This window comes from Anomaloglossus baeobatrachus, chromosome 7 (assembly GCF_048569485.1).
Source record: "Anomaloglossus baeobatrachus isolate aAnoBae1 chromosome 7, aAnoBae1.hap1, whole genome shotgun sequence".
In the NCBI taxonomy this organism is placed as follows: domain Eukaryota; kingdom Metazoa; phylum Chordata; class Amphibia; order Anura; family Aromobatidae; genus Anomaloglossus; species Anomaloglossus baeobatrachus.
In genome coordinates this window covers 121,177,468-121,201,456 of record NC_134359.1, presented here as the reverse complement: position 1 = coordinate 121,201,456, position 23,989 = coordinate 121,177,468, and the positions used below count along the sequence as shown (strand labels likewise).

General features: G+C 40.6%; 1 protein-coding gene across 1 annotated transcript in view; it reads left to right on the top strand.

The window, feature by feature from the left end:
• Window positions 1–23,989, top strand: part of LOC142245187 (aldehyde oxidase-like) — a 200,644-nt gene that overhangs the window by 86,064 nt on the left and 90,591 nt on the right. The window contains exons 6-10 of the mRNA XM_075317643.1: window positions 2,207–2,310; window positions 9,527–9,711; window positions 10,409–10,598; window positions 16,752–16,841; window positions 21,600–21,775. Coding sequence (XP_075173758.1) covers window positions 2,207–2,310; window positions 9,527–9,711; window positions 10,409–10,598; window positions 16,752–16,841; window positions 21,600–21,775 — 745 coding nt within the window. The remainder of the gene's footprint in view (window positions 1–2,206; window positions 2,311–9,526; window positions 9,712–10,408; window positions 10,599–16,751; window positions 16,842–21,599; window positions 21,776–23,989) is intronic.

Sequence of the window (23,989 nt, the reverse complement as noted above, 5' to 3'; positions counted from 1 at the left end):
TGGATGCCGGAGGAGCCCGTTTGCCCGCAGGCGCTGGCCCTTGGGTCTCTAGCCTTAGGCGGTAGCTGTATACCCTCACGGTGCGGACGATTGCCTTCTAACGGGTCTTTGGCTGTTAGGAAACCCCTGGGGTTCCTGTCACACTCGGATTTGACTGTTGATGGCGACTCCAAGCCTAATTGGGGTCCGATGGCCCTGCCTGTGTGTGCTGGCTTCACTTCGCTCCCCAGTCTGTACCGGCGGGCCACCGCTCGACCCCGGTCCTACAGTTCCGCGTTGATTCACCACTCCTGCAGACGGCCACCACCGTCTGCCAACCTTGTTGTCAGTGCCTGGGCCACAAACCCAGACACACTCCACTTTACTCCTCTCACTTCAACCTCAACTTCTAACTGACTGCTTTTCCCGCCTCCAGGCCTGTGAACTCCTCGGTGGGTGGGGCCAACCGCTTGGCTCCGCCCCACCTGGTGTGGACATCAGACCCTGGAGGGAGGCAACAAGGATTTTGTGTTTGGCTAATGTTACTGTCTAGTGGGGGTGGGGGTGTGTGTGTGTTACCTGTGACGACCTGCTAGTCCAGGGCACCATAGGTGCAAATCCTTCTGTTTCTTTAAATAAGCCCACATAGGCATAATGGTGTTGAGAACAGGGCTCTATGAGGCGATATCATTACTATCAGTACTCCCTTGTTCTTCTTAATACTGAATATAGTTCTTAATAACATTAGTTGTATGTTTGAGATCATTGTCTTTCTGCAAAATATATTTGGAGTCAATCAGATGCCTCACTGATGGCATTTGATCTTAATGTATCAGTAATCCTGACTAAATCCTTAAATACATTTGCTGAAATGCAGCTCAAAACTTGCAAATAACCTCCACCATGCTTTCCTGCTGCCTGGACATGGATGTCCTGTCATTATTCTGCAGCCCAGTTCTCATGTTTCTATGAATGTTGAGTTTTTTGGCCTTATTTTCATGTCAACTGTATGGCTTTTTGGAAGCAATCTTTCCATAAAGACCAGTTGTGGCCAGACTTCTCCAAACAGGAGATTGGTGTAGCTGAGTCCTGCTCTTTACTGATAATTCTGAGCTGATGGCATTGCTAGACATCTTCCTATATTGAAGGGTTGTAAGAATTATGTGAATTTTTTACTGCAGTAAGTTATCTTGGCTGACATCTGTGTCCATGTTATTCAACGTTGCTTGGTGCTTCTTCAAAAGAGGTTTAGCAACCCATCTTGAAACCCCAGTCTGCTCTGAAATCTTTGCCTTTGAGAGGGCTTGCTGATGCAATATAACAATCTTCTGTCTTGCTGCTGTACTCAATTGTGCTATGTTGTTTAACCTGTGAAATGAATTTTTCTTCCACAAGCACACCAACATTTGAAAATCAGGTCTGGGTCCAACTGTGACCACTGTGTTGAGTCTGACTGAGACATTTGCAATATCTTGTATTAGAAGATTGCGGTAATTAGCAGATCATAGATCCTATTTAACATGAATAGAGTGGATTTATTTTCATTTGTTGTTGAAGATGTTAAGAGTTCTTTTCAGATTCCATATAGCTCTAATCTCACCTGCTGCACCTTCCTGCCACTCCCTTTTATTATTGAAACTCACTCCCTACTCTTCTGTATGCCAGTTATAGTTCTTCTATGCTGACATCCCAGCAGAAGTTGTCTTTGTGGAAGCTGTAGAGTTACGCTTGCTGTTTTATTCAAGCTCGTTTATCTCGCTCCTAGTGTTGTCTTATTGTAGTAGTAAGACTAATGTCTTGCTGCCCAGTTCACGAGCCAGGAGTAGGCCAGGGTCAGCCAGGTCTTATGCATGTGATTGCACATGGGGAAAAGCACCCATCTAGGAATGATATGGAGTGCAGAATTCGGTTCAGGTGATTTTTTTATCCCTTCTCCCTATTATCTAAAGCCCCCTTTTTCCCTTTTCTCTGGTTTCTTCCCTGTCGTGACACCAACACCCAGCGCCCCTGCTGATATAAAAATGTGGCTGCTGCCAGGTCCTGCAGATCAACTCCTATTCTGTATGGTGTTTTATTAAAGTAGTGTTTCTGATTTTGACAGTCTTTGAGGTCAACCTATCCATTTTATAGTCAATATGACCCCAATTTCCCAACGTCTTGAAAAGCTTTGCTACCTAATTATTAAGTGATTTAAAACTGTTTCACAATAAAAGTCTTGTTTTTGCAGACATGAGACGTCAAGTAACCCTGAAACAGTTGTTGTTTGATGAGTCAGCAGCTTTGAGGGCAGAAGAGATTCTTATATCAATTAATATTCCATTCTCAAAGAAGGTATAATATTTTATGTACTTGCATTTTATATACATTAAATGTACATATTTTATATATTTTTTGAACACTAGTAATTAAAAATGACATTCTAAAAGGTATAAAAAGAAAAATGGGACTGATTTAAAGGGAACCTGTCAGGTCCCATATGCCTTGTAACTTACAAGCAGGGTGGTGTGTGGCCTAAAAACGCCTTCCTACCCATCCCTGTGTTGTAATATTGTATAAAATGAATTTAATAAAAAAAAGTTTTATAACTTACGTGTTGCCTATGTAAATGAGCAGAGGGATTAGTCCCTAGGGCATCACATCGCCCTGTCAAGTTTCCCTTCTTTCCGTGGTATCACGCCCCTGTGGGGATGATACCATGGATTTACATGAGTGACGTCACCATCAGCTCCTGGAGATCCCACGCATGTGCACTTCTCATTCGCGCAGCTTTCTTAGCCGGGTGTACGCTTGTCGACTTCACAAGTGCACTGCGCATGATCTGAAGACTCCTGCAGTTCCGACCATGTGCAGAGTGTGTCTAAAGCCGGCAAGCAAAGACCCAGTTAAGAAGGCTGCTTGACTGAGAAGCGCGCACACGCGGGATCTTCAGGAGCTGACGATGACGTCGCTCATGTAAATCCATGGTATCACATCCACAGGGGTGTGATACCACGCAAAGAAGGCAAACTAGACGGGGCAAAGCGACGCCCTGGGGACTAGTCCCTCTGCTTATTTACATAGGGAACATCTAAGTGTTAAAACTTTTTTTATAAATTCATTTTACACAATATTACAACACAGGATTGGGTAGGAAGGGGTTTTTAGGCCACACATCACCCTTTTTGTAGGTTACAAGGCATATTCGACCTGACAGGTTCCCTTTAATAGCATTATAATCATTAAATGATGGGTGTTGTTTTATGTGGGTAAATAGTTAATATTATTTAAAATTTATAAAACTGCTAAATGTCAAAGTCTTGACTTGTCATGTCAGGTGAGTGACTGGACTATAAAAACTTTGAGCTATTTTTTTTACTTGCTAATCTTAAGCCTTTTTAAATGTGCGGCGAGCGGCTCTATATTTCATGAATAGAGTAGAGGGTTTATTCATGAGCCCCCACTAAAATATTGATAAAGATACAAACATCCACTCTATTCATGGCTTCCATGCTGCTAAAAAGACCCAAAATTGTTCGGCAATAAAAGAACAAGAAGCACTGACCAGTCAGGTCTGTCACCTGACATGAATCCCATATAACATATCTGAGCTATGCTTAATCGTGTCCTAATGAGGTCCTAATTCCCATGGAAAACCTTTTAGTCTATGTTCAGAAAATGCATTTGTAATGTGCTGTTATTGTCATGTTTGTCTTAAAAGACAGTTAAAAGGCAGCAATTTTACTGTTTAGTTATGAAATAAAAAAATATACATCGTGTGAACATTGCCTTAGAGTTTTTGGGGTTTTAAGTGAAACAACGTTACACAGGGGTGTGACATCTAAGTCTTTATACATACTGTATTTTCGGGCATATCACACGACTAGGCTTATAAGACGACCCCCAACTTTTCCAGTTAAAATATAGCGTTGGGATATACCATATATACTTGAGTATAAGACGACCCGAGTAATTTGGCCATTGTTTAGTAATGTCCTCCTAATGGTCCCCTGTTATGCCCTTGTTTACACACAATAAAAAATATTCTCACCTCTTCTCTGTTCCCGCAGTGTCCTCAGCTGCTTCTTGCAGACTGCACATAGACCCCCTCGGTAATCTTGTCCAGTGTACAGAGCCGCCGCTGCATGGCTTTACTGTAGTTGAATGCTTTGCGGCGCCAAAAAGCATTCAACTGCCATAAAGCGCTGACAGCAGCAACGGCAACCCCATGTATGGGATGCAATCATGGAGGAGTGCTTCTTGCGTACCGCAGGCACATAGACCCTTCCATGATTGCGTCCAATACACAGGGCCGACACTGCTGTCAGAATTTTACTACAGTTGAATCCTTTGCGCCACCGCCGCCGCCGTAAAGCATTCAACTGCAGTAAAGCCATGACGGCAGACAGCAGCACCTTACACCGCCGTATAAGACGATACCCGGCGATACCCTTGACTTTTGAGAAGATTTTCAGGGATTAAGAAGTCGTCTTATATGCCGGAAAATGCAGTATATTTGGCTTGAAGTGGATACTGAAAATTTGGGTGTCTATTTACTAATGGGTTGTCTCTGTATGAGTGTCCTTATTCAATTATTTCTGACCCCCTCCCCCATCCCAAGGAGTCTTAATACAATCCCAAATACAATCAAGTGATGTTCAGCATTATATAATTTCTAGAACGCTCTACTTCTACACATTTCACCAAATTATTATACTGGCTCTTAAAGGAGTCCTATTGAGCGGCAGCAAGCAGGGTTGCTTTTTTAAAGGCAGTGGCTGTTGAAGCCTGGACAATAGAGAATTTGAGGGATCTCCCAAAAAAATGACGATATACAAAGAATAAACATTAAACACCCCACTAATAGTAGGATTATCTAATGAAAGGCTGTATTTCTTATGATCTAGTTAGTCATAGCGAATGTATAAAATTGATAATATTTATTATATCATTGTTAGAAATTAGGTTTTTAACAATGGAGAAAAAAGTTATGTCTTAATACATTCTGATATAAAATGTTACTGCATTATCATTTTTTTGATATATTATTTGTTATATTATTAGTACTGTATATGTAATATATTATTTGTATGTTATTATTTTTCTATATATATTTTCCATCAGCTCTTATACTTGATGCAGTTCTAGAAAACAGGATGACGGTGTAATTGCAAACATATATTTAATTGAAATTACCTTTATCTGTCACGTGTTTGGGGAAAAAAAAAACAACCAAAAATTTACATTGAAAATATTTTAGCCTGCAGTTTTCTTGAGAATAATATTATTTAGGAAGATGGAACTGAATGATAGTGCTGCGAGGCTCACCCCTGAGGGGCCCAGTAGAGTTGGGGTTAGATGTTTACGGTGTTATGTGAAACTTCAGCATGACAGAAACCTGAAGATGCCAACTGCTCGGAGTCCTGGTAGAAGTGGTTTGTCAAAACAGTAATTAAAATAGTAGAGATGTGTACACTACCGATCACAGATTATTTACTCACACCCATGGAGTTTCTCATGGTTTACTAGTGTCAAAAAAAGGAAGAATATATGTTGTTGTGGTTCAGGTTTGTTGCACAATAAAACATAAAATCTAAGGGGTGGGGTGATGGTTGTAATGAAAACAGCAAGGAGTCTATCACATTTTCTAGTATTAGGGCAAGCACGCACTTTGCGTTCATCTACTTGCAGTTCTAAACACACGTTTTGGGCTTAATTGATTTGACCAAAGTTGCCTTTTTCAGAACTTTAGCGCTGAAAACGCATGCGTATTTACCGCGTTTAGGATGCGTTTTCAGCGCTTTTTACCTGCTTTTTCACCTGCGTTTTGACAGATGCGTTTTGAACATCAATACACTGCTAAATAAAGTTTAAGCAGTCAAACATAATGAAAAAAGAGAAAAAAACGGGACAAATCTATATTAATGGAAAAAATAATGAAAATAGATATATTTTATAAAATTATAGCGGTAATATACATTTTATCGCTAAAATAGCAATAAATGCATATTTTTCTTATATTAAATTGTCGGATTATGTGTGTGTGTAAAGGGACATATGAAATCATTATTTTGATGTCCAAAACGCATGTTTTCTGCACTGAAAAAGCAGGTAAAACGCAGGAATTTGAAGGAATCTTGGTTTTTGCCATTTCTCATTGACTTCAATGTTACCAAAACTGACCTAAAATGTTTTTGCCATTTGGGTTTTTCACTGCAAAGCTGAGTTTTTGACCAAAGTTCTGCAACAAAAAGGCTGCAGTTTGAACTGCATAGTGCGGTTTAGAAAACCAAATTCCCATAGACTTTGCTTGAAAAGCAGAACACAACCATTTTGGCATTAAACGCTGCAGTTGAAAAAGCAGGTAAAAAGCAGGTAAAAAGCAAAGTGCGTTCTTACCCTTAAACTTGTTAAGTTTCTGAATTTGCTTGTAAAAATCCTATTCAATATTTATTTTTTCCCCAAAAGTATTGGTATCATATAGATTAACCCCTTAACCACCTGGCAAATTTCTGTTTTTCATTTTCGTATATTCCTTCCTTTCTTCCAAGAGCCATGAGGTTTTTTATTTTTCCATTAATATTGCCATATGAGGGCTTATACTTTTGAATGACACCACTCATTATGCCACATATTGTACTGGAAAACGAGAAAAAAAATCCAAGTGTGGTAAAATTACAAAAAAAGTGCAATTCCAGGATTGTTTTTTGTGATTTTTTTCTATTTACCATGTTCAATATATGGGAAAACTGACCTGGCAGTATGATTCCTCAGGTCAGTAGAGTTTGTAGATACCAAACGTATAGTTTGGTTTTTTTTATGTAAGAGGTGAGAAAAAATTCAGAAATTTGTCAAAAAAAAAGAATTGCGCTTTTCTCTCCATTTTCTAAGACCGGAAACGTTCTAATTTTTTGGGGTTCTGGGGATGTGTGATGGCTCATTTTTTTGTGTCCTAAGCTGACTATTTGATTTATAACATTTTTGGGTAGGTGCGATGTTTTGATCGCCTCTTATTGCATTTTATTGCAATGGTACAGTGACCAATAATCTGTAATTCTGGCGGTTTCATTTTTTCCCCATTACGCCCTTTACAGATCAGATTAATTTATTTAATACAGTATTTTGATAGATCGGGCATTTGTGAACGAAGCGGTACCAAATTTGTGTATTTTTTTCTTTTTTTATTGCTTTATTTTCAGTGGGGCAAAGAGAGGTGATTTGAACTTTTGTATTTTTTTTATTTTTTCATATTTTTTAAAACATTTTTTCATTTTTTTTTTCCTAGTCACCTTAGAGGACTTGATATAGTCTGATCACCTCTGCACAGCTCTACAGCAGAAATACTGATCTCCTGTGAGTGACAGCACTCAGTCAGCGTTCACAGGAACTAAGTCATGACAACTCATCGGTGCCCCGTGATCAGGGAATTGTGCGCTCCCTGCCGGTGAGAGTTAAATCCCTCTGTCAGAGATTGACAATGGGATTTGACTGCTTAACAGGCAGGGGTGGAGTCCCTGTTAGCTGCACATGTCAGCTGATCAGATCAGCCGATATATGCGGGGTAACATGCGGGCTTGCCTCTCAAGCCTGCATTAAAGGGACAGGCACGACCTTGGATTTACTGGTACGTTAAAAGTTATGAAGGGGTTAAAAGTAATAGTAGTGAATACAAAAATTCAAAACATCCCTGTAACAAAAAAATTTCAGGTATTTGTCATGTACAAAAATCATACCAAGAAGAATAATTTCAGTACTTTTTCTAATCATAATGTCACCCATAATCTGTACAATTCAATTGAAAAATAAGCTGAAATGTTTTCAGTTAGAAAAAGAATAATAAAGAAATAAAATAAATGTGGTGGCATACTTTGTTAAAAGGCATCTAGAATTGGAAATCATTTCCCACTTTTCCTTGCAGTAATGCTCCAAATCTATGATTTCCAGGGCATTTATTGTATACAGCATCTTTTTCCAGTCACCTGCAGGTTTTCTGTTGGATTCAAGTCTGGGTCTGGCTGGACCATTCCAAAGTTTTTTTTTATCAAAGACCTGAAGGCTTTGATGCAAAATTGACTGATATTTGAAACTGTTCACAATTACCTCTACCGAGTTCCAGCTGCCGAAAAACAGGTCCAAGGCATAATGCTGCCACCACCATGCTTCACTGTGGGCATGGTGTTCCTTTAGTGATATGCAGTGCTGAAGTTGTGTCAAACCTACTTTTCTGAATAATGGGCAAAAACTTCAACCTTGGTCTCATCAGACCATAACCCATTTATTAACATGCTTTTGGTGAATTTAATGTTTGATTTGGTAAAATATACCAGGCCTAGATTTTTTTTGTAAGAATTTTTTTTAATCTTTCCACTTTTCTCCAGAGGTCATCAGATATATGAAAAATACAGGACATTTTTACATGTAGCACAAAACCCATTACATGCTAGAAATTCCTGCAGCGTCTTTAATTTTGCTGAAGGTCTATTGGCAGCCCCTTTGACCAATTTTTTTAATCAATTTTTAAGGAATGTTCAGTTCTAGGTAATGCCACTATTATGCCAAATTTAAGCCACTTCTTGACGAGTCTTCTCGGTGTTCCATGGCATGGACTTGAGCCTCAAGGCTGAACAACCAATTTAACTTTTTTCTTGTTTGTTTGGTTTTTTTTGGGGGGGGGTTTCCTTAATCCTACTAGGGAACTTCATTCTGCCATTATGTGACAAATTTCTTAAATAATATATAATACATTTTTTCTCCTTTGTCATCCATGTACAATCCACTTTTATATATCAGTTATTAAAATTTTTCACAACTAAATACAGTTTACTATGTTATATAATTGCAATGCACCTGTAAATTCTCATATACTGTATGGTTGATCTGTATGCAATCCAATTTTTAGACTTCAATAGGCAAATCCACATATAAATATAACAAATGGAGAAAAAGACATGGACCGCACATCCCATGGGATGTGCGGTCCATGTCTTTTTCTTTATAGTGTGTTAAATCCACATATAAAGTTAGCAAGAAAATAGTCCACACAGTGATTTTTTCAGGCAAAAATTCAGATAAAAAAAAAGTTCATCTGTCCTTCTGCATTGAATAACATTGGTCTGAGTGTTATGTCTGTTTTTTCACAGACAGCACTTGGACCTAAAATATGGTCATGTGAACTTGGCGTCAATGTGAATGACAGGCTGCCCAGTGGTGCCTAATAGGCTCTGTTGCATGGTAGACCTGGGGGCTATGGCTATTATTATTCATGTTCCTCTTGCGCCAAGCAGAGTTCAGGATTATGGGTTGATAACGGTGAATCTGGTTTCTGAACCCAACATTCAAATACTAGTCTGACAATGCTACAGATCAACATTCCTGGTCTATCAGAGGGGGGAAAGCTGTTCTTTTAGTGTCTTTCTTTCCATTCTTGGGACACCTAAGAAATGGAAAATCAATGTTATTTTCCCAATTACTTGCCATTTTAAATATCTCTTGTTGTCAATGACTGCAATCCAACCCACTACAGACCCAATACTTTGTGCCCTATTACATTTGTGTATTTATATCTTTGCAGGGTGAATTTGTGTCTGCGTTCCGGCAGTTGCAGCGGTGGGGCAGTACAGCTCCAGTTGACTTTGCTGCCATGAGGGTCATTTTTAAAGAAGGAACAGACCTCATTATGTCGATGAATATTTATTATGGAGGATCAGAATCGGCCAGTATTTTTGCAAAAATTGTTAGTGAATTACTTGCTGGTAGGTATGTATCAATACACAACTTAACACCCTCCCAAATCTATAAATTTGGAACAACATTGCTCAAAACGGTATTTGATTAAAATGATTGAAATGACTCAATGTTCCGTCAAATTCTGCAGGATTCTGCTGTCTGCCTGCCAATGACTATTGTTTCCTACCTGTCATTGCCTAGTCGGTGTATTCTGCTGTCGGCTCCTCACTAGTCTGTCTTTTTCCCTATAGTCTCAGCTGCGCTCGGTGACTTTGTGTACGCTTCTTCCTAATTCGGCTTGCTTCATTCATTACTCAAATGTGCCGGAAAAAATATGAAACAGTTCAGTAGCTGCAAAAGGAAGGATTTAGAAACCAAACATAGCTGTCTGCATAGAAAAGTTTAGTTATTCAGTCCCCACTCTATGTGTTTTTATTAATGCTGGGATTAGATAAGACGTTCAGTGACTGATTTTCAGCTTGTTTAATTATATTTAGACAAATATCATTGATCCATGCAAAAATAAAATCTGAAGAAAAGGAGATGTGCAGGTGGGGAAATACAGGAAACATATGTGTTTTGTCTTTTTGTTAAAAAAATACCATACATACCATACATACAATAAAAGATCTGACTACATTATATAAAGTTATTCACGTGTAAGAGTATAGAATGGCCCCTGCAGCAGTACAGATGGGTTTCAGCTGATGAACACCTTCTTCCATAGGCGTTGGAATGAGGCATTACTTAATGAAGCTTGTAAGTTATTCCTGGACGAGATCCCAGTACAAGACTCAGCCTTAATTGGGATGACGGACAATGAGAAATCACTGATGATCAGCTTTTTATTCAAGTTCTACCTTCAAGTTTCCAAGGAATTGATGAAGACAATACTCTCTCCACATAATGATTTCCATGTGAGTCACATTTCTCTTTTGATTCAGGGACTAAGCTTTGTATACTGTAGACTTGCTCTTGGACAAAATTACTATAGTGATTTGTTAAAGTAATTAAACAAAACATATAGTTTGTATACAGCCATATACTTTATTTTGCATCAGATGTTTTATTTACTGTGATTTACCCATTAAGTGAACTGTAAGGCCCATGATTGCACTTAGAGATTAACTCACCTGTGCCCGCTCCCGCTCTCCATGGTGCTGATCGCTCCCGCGGTGCAGCATCCAGCCGGCGCTGACCCCCGCAGCAGCTGCTTCCGGGTCAGCTGTGTCGTGCTTCATGAATATGCGCGACAGTAATGAGCCGGCTCAGAAACAGCAGGCTGTACGGGCTGCAGAGGACATCGCTGGAGCCGGGTGAGTAAAAATGATTTTTATTTTAAAAGCACGTTTTTTTCCTTGCACGTGTCTCACGGATCACACCACTGAGTGGTCCGTGGGACATCAGTGATGCCAGAAAAAAATGGACATGTCTCCGTGCGGCAATCACGGACACGTGTGAACACTGCACGGAGACATGGTCAGTGAAAAATCACTGATGTGTGAGCAGACCCATTCATTATAATGGGTCTGCGTATGTCAGTGATTCTGGTACGTATAAAAAAAAGCACAAACGTACCAGAATCACTGACGTGTGAAAGAGGTCTAATAAGAATTTGTAATCAGAAAATGATCTATTGTTTAAATCGTGTTCAATATAGTTTTTTTGTCACTTTGGGGAATTTTTGTTTTCAGATCACAATCTTTATGAAAATAAGAAATATCACCATTGTCAAGTAAAGAGATTCAGTCTCTCACCCTCTGGAGCTTGCTCGGACAAGGTGCTCCCTCGCCGGAAACAAAGTCTAATTGAAAAAAGTCCAGCTTCAACAGATAGATGCATTATTTTTCTTCTTTTATTTTTATCTTTTCATATGGCACAAATATAATAGCACATTACAGTCAAAATGACATGTCCAGCGTCAACGACGCATTTCAAGTGACACAGCACTCTTAATCATGATGATCATCATGATTAAGAGTGCTGTGTCACTTGAAACGTGTCGTTGATGCCGGTCATGTCATCTTGACTGCAATGTGCCATTGTATTTGTGCCATATGAAAAGATAGATATAAAAAAAGAAAAATAACGCATCTGTTGAAGCTGGACTTTTTTTTTCAATTGGATTACTATTTTCACACTGGACATAGGGGCGTTTTTAGGCTCTCACTTCCTCCTGTTTCAGGAACCAACATATGTACATTAGCCACAATGAACAGATACTGTGCCTATGTTAAAGGGAGCCTGTCACCAGATTTGTCCCATATAAGCTGCGGCCATCACCAGCATTCTAGAATACTGTTTATAAGTCCCTAACCTGATCTGTATAACAAAAAAAGATCTTTTATTATACTCACCGGCGGGGCGGTCCATTCCGATGAGCGTCACTGACGTTGATAGGGCACCTCCTCTCTCTTGCGATCGCCGTCCTCTTTCCCTCCTTTGTGTGGATTAAGTATCCTACTTCATCCACACAGAATCCTTGATAGGAAAATGTCTTATTTATCAATCAATGTAGCTGGAGACATCTGCTCTCATTGAAGATTTTATTCTTATTCATGAAGTGGCAGCTCAAAATCACCTTCAAGGATCACTAGGCGAGAATGTCTGTCCTTTCTGGAATTCCAACTACTTTTATAGTAATACACTCAAAGAAAGGAAAAAGCTACAAAAAAAGTCACACACATCGCATACAGGTGCCTCTCAATAAATTATATCATCAAAAAGTTAATTTATTTCAGTATTTCAATACAAAAAGGGAAAAACATATATTATATACAGTCATTACACACAGAGTGATCCATTTCAAGTGTTTATTTCTATTAATGTTGATGATTATGGCTTACAGCCAATGAAATCTCAAAAGTCATTATCTCCGAAAATTAGAATAATTACCACAAAACACCTACAAAGGCTTCCTAAGCATTTAAATCGGTCCCTTAGTATGGTTCAGTATGCTACAAAATCATTGTGAAGACTGCTGACTTGACAGAGGTCCAGAAGGCAGTCATTGACACACTTCACAAGGAGGGTAAGCCACAAAAGGTCATTGCTAAAGAAGCTGGCTGTTCACCGAGTGCTGTATCCAAGCATACTAATGGAAGGTTGAGTGGAAGGAAAAAGTGTGGTAGAAAAAGGTATGCAAGCAACCAGAATAACCGCAGCCTTGATAGGATTGTTAAGAAAAGGCCATTCAAAATTTTTTAGGAGATTCATAAAGAGTGGACTGCTGCTGGAGTCATTGCTTCAAGAGCCACCACACACAGACGTATCCAGGACATGGGCTACAAGTGTCTCATTCTTTGTGTCCAGTGTAATAGGGAAAATAGGGATGCACAGCCCAAAATCAACACATTTGAGTGCAGCCTATGTGTAAACTGAGAATGCAAGCAAAAAGAAGAAGAAGGCACACATATATGAAGGCGCACATCAGAATCGTCTAATCTTGAATATAATAAATTTTATTGGGTCAAAAAAGGGGGGGACAGACAAGGACATCATAAAAACCTTTATGATATAATTGTGTGACTATCTATTTGAGGACTCCATCTACACTATATATACCACTCAGGCATTAAGTGTCATATTGGTTATTTGTCCTTATTGTTGATTAAGAGGGTATTCTTTGCATGCTATATATTGCTGACTGTGTTATCATATGGAATGTCATTTATTTCTATGGGAGCATCAGTGTGGTCAGATGTTATATGTGTATTTTAAAGGTTTTTATGATGTCCTTGTCTGTCCCCCCCTTTTTTGACCCAATAAAATTTATTATATTCAAGATTAGACGATTCTGATGTGCGCCTTCATATATGTGTGCCTTCTTCTTCTTTTTGCTTGCATTCTTTGTGTCCAGCCACTCATGACCAATAGACAATGCCAGAAGAATCACTTGGGCCGAGGAGAAAAAGTACTGGACTCTTGCTCAGTAGTCCAAAGTCTTTTCAGATGAAATGAAATTTTGAATTTCATTTGGAAATCACGGTCCCAGAGTCTGGAGGAAGAATGGAGAGACCACAATCCAAGCTGCTTGAGGTCTAGTGTGAAGTTTCCACAATCTGTGATGGTTTGGGGAGCCATGTCATCTGCTGGTGTAGGTCCACTGTGTTATATTAAGACCAAAGTCAGCATAGCTGTTTACCAGGAAATTTTAGAGCACTAGAGCACTTCCCTCTGCTGACAAGCTTTTTGGAGATGGAAATTTGATTTTCCAGCAGGACCTGGCACCTGTCCACATTGCCGAAAGTACCAATATCTGGTTTAATAACCACAGTATCACTGTGCTTGATTGGCTAACAAACTTGCCTGACTTAAACCCCGTAGAGAATCTATGGGGTATTGTCAAGACGAAGATGAGAAACACCTGACCCAACAATGCAGATGAGCTGAAGGCCTCTATCAAGGCAACCTGGGCTTCCATAACACCTCAGCAGTACCACAGGCTGATCACCTCCATGCCACACCGCATTGATGCAGTAAAGGGGGCTTTACACGCGACGATATCGTTAATGTTTTATCGTCGGGGTCACGTTGTTAGTGACGCACATCCGGCGTCATTAACGATATCACAGCGTGTGACACTTACCAGCGACCTTAATCGACCTCAAAAATGGTGAAAATCGTTCACCATGGAGAGTTCGTTCCAAAACCAAAAATCGGTAATGGTTGATTATCGATGTGGTTCGTCGCTCCTGCGGCAGCACACATCGCTGTGTGTGACACCGCAGGAGCGAGGAACATCTCCTTACCTGCAATGCGGAAGGAAGGAGGTGGGCGGGATGTTACGTCCCGCTCATCTCCGCTCCTCCGCTTTGATTGGCCGGCCGCTTAGTGACGTCGCGGTGACGTCGCTGTGATGCCGAACATCCAGGGATTGTTCGGCAGTCACAGCGACAACGCTGACCAGGTAAGTGCGTGTGACGCTGCCGTAGCGATAATGTTCGCTGCGGCAGCGATCACACGAATTCGCATGCACGACGGGAGCGGGTGCTTTTGCGTACGATATCGCTAGCAATTGCAAACAATATCGTAGCGTGTAAAGCCCGCTTAACTCATGCAGATGGAGCCCCGACCAAGTAATGAATGCATTCACTGTACAGACTTTTCAGTAGGCGCCAACATTTCTGAGTGTAAAATCATTTTTTTCACTTGGTCTTAAATAATATTCTAATTTTCTGAGATAATGACTTTTGGGTTTTCATTGGCTGTAAGCCATAATCATCAACATTAACAGAAATAATCACTTGACATTGATCCCTCTGTGTGTAATGGCTATATGTAATATATGTATTTCCCTTTTTGTATTGAATTACTGAAATAAATTAACTTTTTGATGATATTCTAATATATTGAGATGCACCTGTATATCTGATGCTTTCCAAGACTAGCAGATAAGGAATTTGTTTTTCCCCCAATCTATTTTAGAAAAGTACATTGCTTAGTCTTGCATAAATAACTTTAGACTTCTACTGTTTGTTCAGAGAAGCAAAACATATATAAATCAGTAATTGTTACCCTGCAGGCTTTGCACCCACAATAAGTAAGTTTTTCAGTGCTGCTCATCTCTTGTATTTTATATATTTTTCCAAATAGATTTTTACACTGTTTTTTACCTTGAGAATGGCGGCAGCTGTAGGCATAGAAGTGGTGTCCAGGTATAGTAAAGTAGCCATGCGCTACGCAATGAAACCACCTATAGCGCCACCTGCTGGAAAACAACAGAGTTAGCATTTTTATCTCGAAAATGGAGCGAGATAGAGAAAAAAAGTGAATTACAAAGTTGCAGGGCATCATCAATTCAATACGAATTGACATCTTGCATACAGAAATGCTATGATATGAAACCCATGACCCACCCAAAACATTGAATGCTGGTCACGCATATGGCGCTCATTTAACTTTGATGCTCAAAGTGGCCACCGTCAGCTGCAATGCACATCTAGACTCTGGACAGCATACTGTATCTTGCTGCACGTTGTGCAATATGGTAGGTGACACGTTTGTACAAGCATCTGTGATACATCATCGTAGGTCCTGCAATGTTGGTGGAGGGGTCGCATACACCTGCTGTTTGTTTGTGACCTCACAGAAAGAAGTCCAATGGGGTCAAGTCAGGTAAGTGTGGAGGCCACTCCAATCAGCCACCACCATACCCAATGACTTGTAGGAAGGTCTCCATGAGTTATCACTTCATGTCCGCAGCCTTGTGAGTTTTACACATTGTAATCATAGCATTTCTGTATGTAAGGTGTCGATTCGTATTGAATTGATGATGCCCTACAACTTTGAAATTCACTTTTTTTCTCTATCTCGTTCCGTTTTTGAAATAAAAATGCTAACTCCGTTGTTTTCCACCAGGTGGCGCTATAGGTAGTTTCATTGAGTAGCGCATGGATACTTTACTATACCCAGACACCACTTCTATGCTTATAGCTGCCGCCGTTCTCAAGTTAATGGCGGTGGACAGGATATGGGTGGACACACTGTATATGTCGTGGTACAAAACAAAATTGGCAAAAAAGTAAAAAAAACATGTAAAACAAAAGATTTATTTAAACAATAGTTCATTATTTGATGACATCTTCCCTTTAAAGGCGTTGTCTCATAAGCACACATCTTGTCTATATGACCTATAAGATCATATAGACTTTATATAGGGTGGTCATCCACTCAGAATCTCCCTTCTATGATCCACAATGGAGAGTTGTTCTTACACTGGTGGACTGTCATATTACAGTCTATTTATCTTCAGCTGCAGCAGAGAAATGCATTTCTGGTCAGTACTTTACTCCGCAAAGTGAACTATTTACGGGAATTGGCAAGAGTGAGATCTAGAACATTCGGCAGATCTCCAATGGGGATGTTTTTTTTTAAAGCAGTTGTCCCAACCCCTTAATGCTTTATTATATGCATTTAGTGCAGCATTGATAAATGATTGCTGATGGATTGTAAGATTGAGAAGGGCCGAATGTTGTCTATATTTGTAGGTTCTGAATCCATCCATCATCAGTCATACTTATGTACCCAATGTTATTTCCTAAATCTTGACAAATCTCTCCTTTGTGCAGGAAATTCATTATGCCACATTTGCCTCTGACAACAAGAATTCATTAAAAACCAATCAGCAGAGAACATCAAATGGTTTCCATGTTGATCATGTATGTACTGATGTATGTTCTTAGAAATCTGTGTTTAGCCACGTTCACATGCTCTGGATTTGGTTAATATTTTACATCAATATATGTAAATCAAAATCAGAGGAAACGTATAATAGAAACAAGGCACCACTTCTGTATTTTTCACCCACTCCTGGTTTTGGCTACAATACTGATGTAAAATACTGACCAACTACTCAACGTGTTAACATGACCTTTGTGTGTATACGGTATAGGTCTTGTATTTAATCAGCTATTGTTATATAAAGTATTGTCTGCTATATTCCTAAACACTAAAATTGGTGGTATTCCTTGTATTATCGGGCTAATCTCCACTGCGATCATTAACGTGGGTGGAATCAAGCATACAAGCAAAGAGTAACGTAAACTTTAGTAGAGTAGGTGGGATTATGGCCACATACTGGTGGTCTTGCTGCATTGTGAAACTTGGTCCTTTTTCATTCTTAAAAGGGGTTGACTATATTATTTCTAATTTACCAAATATGTTGTTGACATGATTTTGAACATCTTGCTAATATATAAGTATTACAGATTCTTCTGCATGTGTTGGTGCCATTCTTCCCGCAGACTATATAGCTCTTCTGTGCACAGAATAACTAACTGGTGATGGAAGAGCGTACGACCAGAGACAACTATCAGTCTGCACCAATTGAGAAATACTACACATAGGGATACTGTATTTTAAGGAAGCTGATGTTCAGGTTTGGTCTCATGAGAAGCAGGAGAACCTGTAATATCTATATAAAATCTACATCAGAAGGGCCATAGAATTATTTTTCAAAGTTTCCCTACCTAATAATAAAATCAGCATTTTATGAGTTTTGTTTTAACCTTAGATTATAAAGCTTGGGATAGTTTTTCAGAGTAGATATACCAATTTTTTTTCATCTATCTCCACTCCCCCTCTTATTTGATTGACAGCTCTGGCTTCCTACAGACAGAGAATGGCAGAGATAGATAGAAAACAAGAGGGTGGTAAGGTGCACGCAAATGTTTGGCCAAGTCATGATGCACCCTGTACCTGTACTTGGTTTGAACAGTCATTTTGTACTGACAGAGAATCTTCCAAGTCAATATATCAAGTGCAAAAACACTATTTAGTTGCAGATATAGGGTTAATCTGCAGGTAAATACAATAGCTCTGAAATTTTTCCTAGCTGAATTAATGAGTGGTAGGAGGTTAGGAGTTGTGATCTGCGCTCCTGATGAATAAAACTAGAAATCAAGAGGATGTTGATGGAATTTTGACCATGCGGTTTATTCTCTACATGTTTCATCAGGAGAGCCACAGTAAATTATTGATAATAAGTTGATCCAACTTAAAATCTTGTACCACCCAGGTGGCAGGGGGTCCAGGTCGGGTCTCATACCTGTTTTACTTGTCACCGGGCCAGTGCGGAGGTCTGGGATCATGCGGTGGCCTGCCCGGTTTCGTGGCCCTGAGGTGTACAATAAAGGAGGGGGTGGTAATGGAGGTTTGATTTCGTGATGCCACCTGCGGTATGCAGCCAGAGAATAGCTGCCGATGCTGTCACTGTCCTCCAGGGCAGATGGTAGTAGCAGCCGGGATGGTTCTGCTCCCCACGGGTGGAGCAGGCCCCAGGGAGATCATGGGGGTAGTAGTGGTGCATTGGGGTGCAGGACTGAGGGCGCCAACAGTAACCAGACAACACAGATTGGTAGTTTCCTTTTACCTTTACCGGTAACAGGTTGTAGACCCGAGGTTACCGTGGTCCGGTCAGCCTGGTAGCAGGGAGGAATGTCTCTATGCCAGGTACGTTGGAGGCCTTCCCTTATGCGCTTTGGATGTTGGATCCCCGTGGTTTGAAGCTACTTGAGGACCCTAGTTCTTGGTTGCTTACTGCTATGTCCCTCTCTGACAGGCAGTGCAAGGCGGGTATGGGGCCCCCGTGTTCCTCCGCAGCCCCGGGCTCTATTTTGCTATTTTGCCTTAGGGCTTTGTTGGTGGGGCAGGAAACATGGAATCTCCTGCCCTCTGTTTTCTTTTTACTGAGCCTTTAGTACCCAGTAATCTAGGACGCTGGTGTCTGGTACAATGCACTTGGTCCTGGAAAGCTTGCAGACGGCTCTCTACAGCGACCAGTCTCTTTCCTCCAGGGTTCTACTTGGTTTCACTTTCTGTTCCTCTGACTAACCCCTTCCTATCCCAAAATGCACAGGGGAGGCTCGTCCCAACCACGACTTGAGCTTCCCTTCTGGTCTGAGTCAGGAAGTGTTGTGTGCAATGGTACCTGACATTGAGATCTTATCTGTTGCTTCCAGGCAAAAAACTGTCCTCCAGGGGAAGTTAACAATGCCACTGTGGCTCCCATAACCACTGGGGTGCCACATATACATAAAGAATAAACCACATGGTGAAAATTCCATCAGCGTACTCTTGATTTTTTGTCTTATACATTTGCATTGCAAATCACCACTCCTAGCCTCCTATCACTTGTCCTACATTGGTGGGATATCCAGATTTGAGAGCGCTGCAGCTGCTAATTAATCCTTGATCCGCAGAAGAAAGTAAAACCCCAAGCGCAGTGGGGTCTTATTCAAGGGGAGGAAGTTGCTCACCTTTTAGTGTTGTATAACCCACAACACTAAAAGGTGAGCAACTTCCTCCCCTTGAATAAGACCCCACTGCGCTTGGGGTTTTACGTTCTTCTGTCTGCCTTAATGAAAACACAGCTAGTTGGAGGAAATTAATTTACATCTTCTCAAGAGCTGCTCGTCAGTCATAGTAGAGTGCATATACTGTAAGCGATGGCTGTAATCACTCCCCAGCACTTTGACTGACAGCTTCGGGCAGTGCATCTGGGCAGAGTGAGCTGTCCATGAAAGTGCTGGGGAGTGATTGTAAGCCCCTACGACTGAAAGTGAGTGGCTCCTGAGAGAATATAAGCTAATTTTCTCCCAGGAGCAGTAGTAACGTTTCAGTGAGAGCTGCTATGTAATCGATCCGTGCATGCCTCTATGACTGGAGGATATAATTTAAATAGACCCAATACCTGAGCTTTAAGTAAAGAGGCCAGGCTGCATTTAAATGCTATTTACCTGCAGATTAACACTAATATTACAGGTAATTAGCATATTTTCATGTGACAGGTTCACTTTAACAACTTCAATAATAGACAAAATGAGCAAATACACAGAACAAAAATATAAACCCAACACTTTTGTTTTTACTCCCATATTTCATGTTGCGAATTTTGATTGAGCATACAATTGGCATGCTGACTGCAGGAATGTCCACCAGAGATTTTTCCCTTGAACTGAATATTCATTTCTCTACCATAAGCCATCTCCAAAGGCGTTTCAGTGAATTGGGAAGTACATCCAACTGGCCTCACAACAGCAGACCATGTGTAACCATACCAGCCCAGGACCTCCACATCCAGCATTTTCACCTCCAAGATCATCTGAGATCAGCCACCTGGACAGCTGCTGCAACAATCGGTGCATAACCAAAGAATTTCTGCACAAACTGCTAGAAACCATCTCAGAGAAGCTCATCTGCTGCTCGTCGTCCTCATCGGGGTCTCCACCTGACTGCAGTTCGTTGTTGTAACCAACTTGAGTGGGCAAATGCTCACATTCAATGGTGTCTGGAATGTTGGAGAGGTGTTCTCTTCATGTACGAATCACGGTTTTCACTATACAGGGCAGATGGCAGACTGCGTGTATGGCATCATGTGGGTAAGTGGTTTGTCGATGTCATCGTTGTGAGTTGAGTGACTCATGGTGGCAGTGGGGTTATGGTATGGGCAGGCGTATGCTATAGACAACGAACACAGGTGTATTTTCTTGATGTCATTTTGAATGCTTAGAGATATCGTGACGAGATCCTGAAGCCCATTGTTGTGCCATTCACCGACGACCATCACCTTATGTTGCAGCATGATAATGCACGGTCCCATGTTGCAATGATCTGTACATAATTCTTGGAAGCCGAAAACATAAAAGTTCTCGCATGGTCAGCATACTCCCTGGACATATCACCCATTGAGCATGTATGGGATGCTCTGGACCGACGTATACAACAGCGTTTTCAAGTTCCTGCCAATATCCAGCAACATCACAGCCATTGAAGAGGAGAGGACCAATATTCCACAGGCCACAATCAACAACCTGATCAACTCTATGCGAAGGAGATGTGTTGCACTGCACTGTCTTGAGGCATATGGTGTTCACACCAGAAAATGACTGGTTTTCTCCCCCCGGGCCCACAATACTGTAAAACTGCACATTTTAGAGTGGCCTTTTATTGTGGCCAGCCTAATGCACACATGAGCAATACTCATGTTACGTAATAAGCGTATTGATATGCCACACCTGTGATGTGGATGGATTATTTCTGCAAGGGAGAAGTACGCACTAACACAGATTTAGATAAATTTGAGAACAATATTTGAGAAAAAGGTCTTTTGTATACATTGAAGAAGTCTTAGATCTTTGAGTTCTGCTCATGAAAAGTGGGAGCAAAAACAAAAGTGTTGCGATTATGTTTATATTCAGTATATATAGATTAGATGAGATTAGTCACATGCTCGTATACAGCTATATCCAGAATGAGATGTAAGTAATACATGCAATAGACCAATATCGGTATATCAAAATAAAGAATTACTAAAAATATCATTAAGGAATACATTTTACCAGCTACAATAATCTTGTGATATCTTAGTTGACTCAATTTTGTGCATTTTAATAGCATTATCTGTGTTTACAAAATAGAATGAAGAGGTCAACTACCAACCTGAGGATGAAACAGAACAGCCAGCACTTTACAGTCCTCATTTCCTTCAAACCATAGTAGAGGAAGAGTTTGATGATGAAGACGATACATCAGCTGTGGATGGGGAGCTTTTCCTAGCATTAGTAACCAGCAGCAGACACCAGGCTAAAATCATGTAAGCTAATATGTTATAGGAATAATATCAGGCTACAGAGAGAAAAAAAGTGAAAGAAATTGTCATGCACAATGTTGTCTGTTCACATGTATTTTTTTCTTCAATAGTGCTTCAACATCAGAAAAAAAAAACATTAAATGGAAAATCAGAATAAATTCCTGGATCAACAATAACCTATCTCCAGTACTCTACTAACCATAACTTGTAATATTAGTGCAGGAAAGGCATTCAGTTTCCTTTTAATTTCTTTATAAAAGGGAGCTTTCCAATAACCTTTGTAAAATAAAAAATAATAGTTGCCCTTTCCGCCACTGTCAGTGCTGGATCTCCTGGGGTTTACATAGCAGTGTTATCCCACATGAGCCTTGCAACCAATTATCGACTGCTATTGGACTGCTGTGCTCTCACTTCTTCCTCTTATCTGAGTGCTGCAGTCTAGCAGGGACCGCTGATTAGCTGCGGGGCTCATGTGACAAAACTATGTCACGAGAGCCCTAGGAGACTCAGGAACAACATCGCTGGAATAGCACTGGTGTGAGAGATATGTGTTATTTTTATTTTACAAGAGGATACGTAGTGGACAATTCCTTTAAGCATTTCATTTCCTGCTTCTTAAAATCCAGGTAATACTACACACATCCTATCATGTCAAATAGGTTGCCCTATTACTAAATATTAATTTATTCTTATATATCATCCAAACCATAGCCAGTTTTTAAAAAATACACCTGTGTTAAGATATTTGTTTTGCAATGGTGGCCCCTGGAGTTTTTTTTATCCCCTCTGGGAAAATACATCAACTGAAGAGAAGAAACTGCTTCCACCATGCTGTTCTGTTTTGGCTGGTATGCACAATAAGCCCTGTAGTAGAAAACCTAAGTGGCCATGAGCTATTGAGATTAGAGCTCTGGTTAGCTAGTATGTCACTAATGGAGGATGCTCCAGCTGCCAGTGTCCTCTTGTATCCACGTGCACAGTCATAGAAGCTCAAATGTTTGTTAAACACGCAGATAGTACAGAAGCCTGATGGAGCTTGTGACAGGGTCCTTCTCCCATATCACACAATCAACAGAGCAAGAGATGGATGAAGAATCCAAAAAACATTTATTCCAAGCAAATCAAATGGTCCACAACATAATCTACCATACAGAGGGTAAAAATAGTCCAGAAACACGAATATGGTCCTGTAAGTGATAAGTGTCCAGGTCTCTCTGGGGAGCCGCAGCTTTTCCCTCAGAGGTGCAATCTTCCTGCTTCACTCTTGAAGTTCTCAAACAGACTGACTCATCCCTGCAGGTAAGCAAAGAGCTTAGGTGGATTCCAGGCCCCCTTCCCCCAGACCTAGGGGAAACACTACAGGGGGTGATTACTTACAGACAATACAATGTACACTCAAGGCAACACTCCCAGCATCTGGGCATATACATCCCTCCATATTCCACCATCACAGAAGTAATATTTTTACATCCTCAGAGGAAGACAAAGGAAAGATCTGAAATGTTGACTCGCCTATCCATATCCCATCCACCTATTCCACATCTGAAAAGTTCATTTTAAAGTGTATTTATCACCAGGCTTCATAACATAAACATCATGCATTATTAACTCGATATCTTAGATCTGGCAAGACTGATATACTGTCTTTGAAAAACCATGCACAGCGCTATAATCCTTGAACGTTTCCCTGAATAATATTAAAATGTTTTATATAAGGATTTATCCATCTATTTTGTCATAGATTCTAAAGGGTACTTTACACGCTGTGATATCGGTACCGATATCGCTAGCGAGCATACCCGCCCCTGTCAGTTGTGCATCTCGGGCAAATCGCTGCCCATGGCGCACAACATCGCTAACACCCGTCACACGGACTTACTCTCCCTGTGACGTTGCTCTCGCCGGCAAACCGCCTCCTTTATAAGGGGGAGGTTCGTGCGGCGTCACACTGCAGCCGTCCAATAGCAGAGGAGGGGTGGAGATAAGCGGCCGGAACATGCCGCCCACCTTCTTCCTTCCTCATTTCCGGTGGATGCAGGTAAGGAGATGTTCGTCATTCCTGCGGTGTCACACATAGCGATGTGTGCTGCCGCAGGAACGATAAACAACATTGTACCTGCAGCAGCAACGATATTTGGGAAAGGAGCAACGTGTCAACGTGCAACAATTTTTCCCGTTTTTGCGCTCGTTGATCATCGCTCCTTGGTGTCACACACT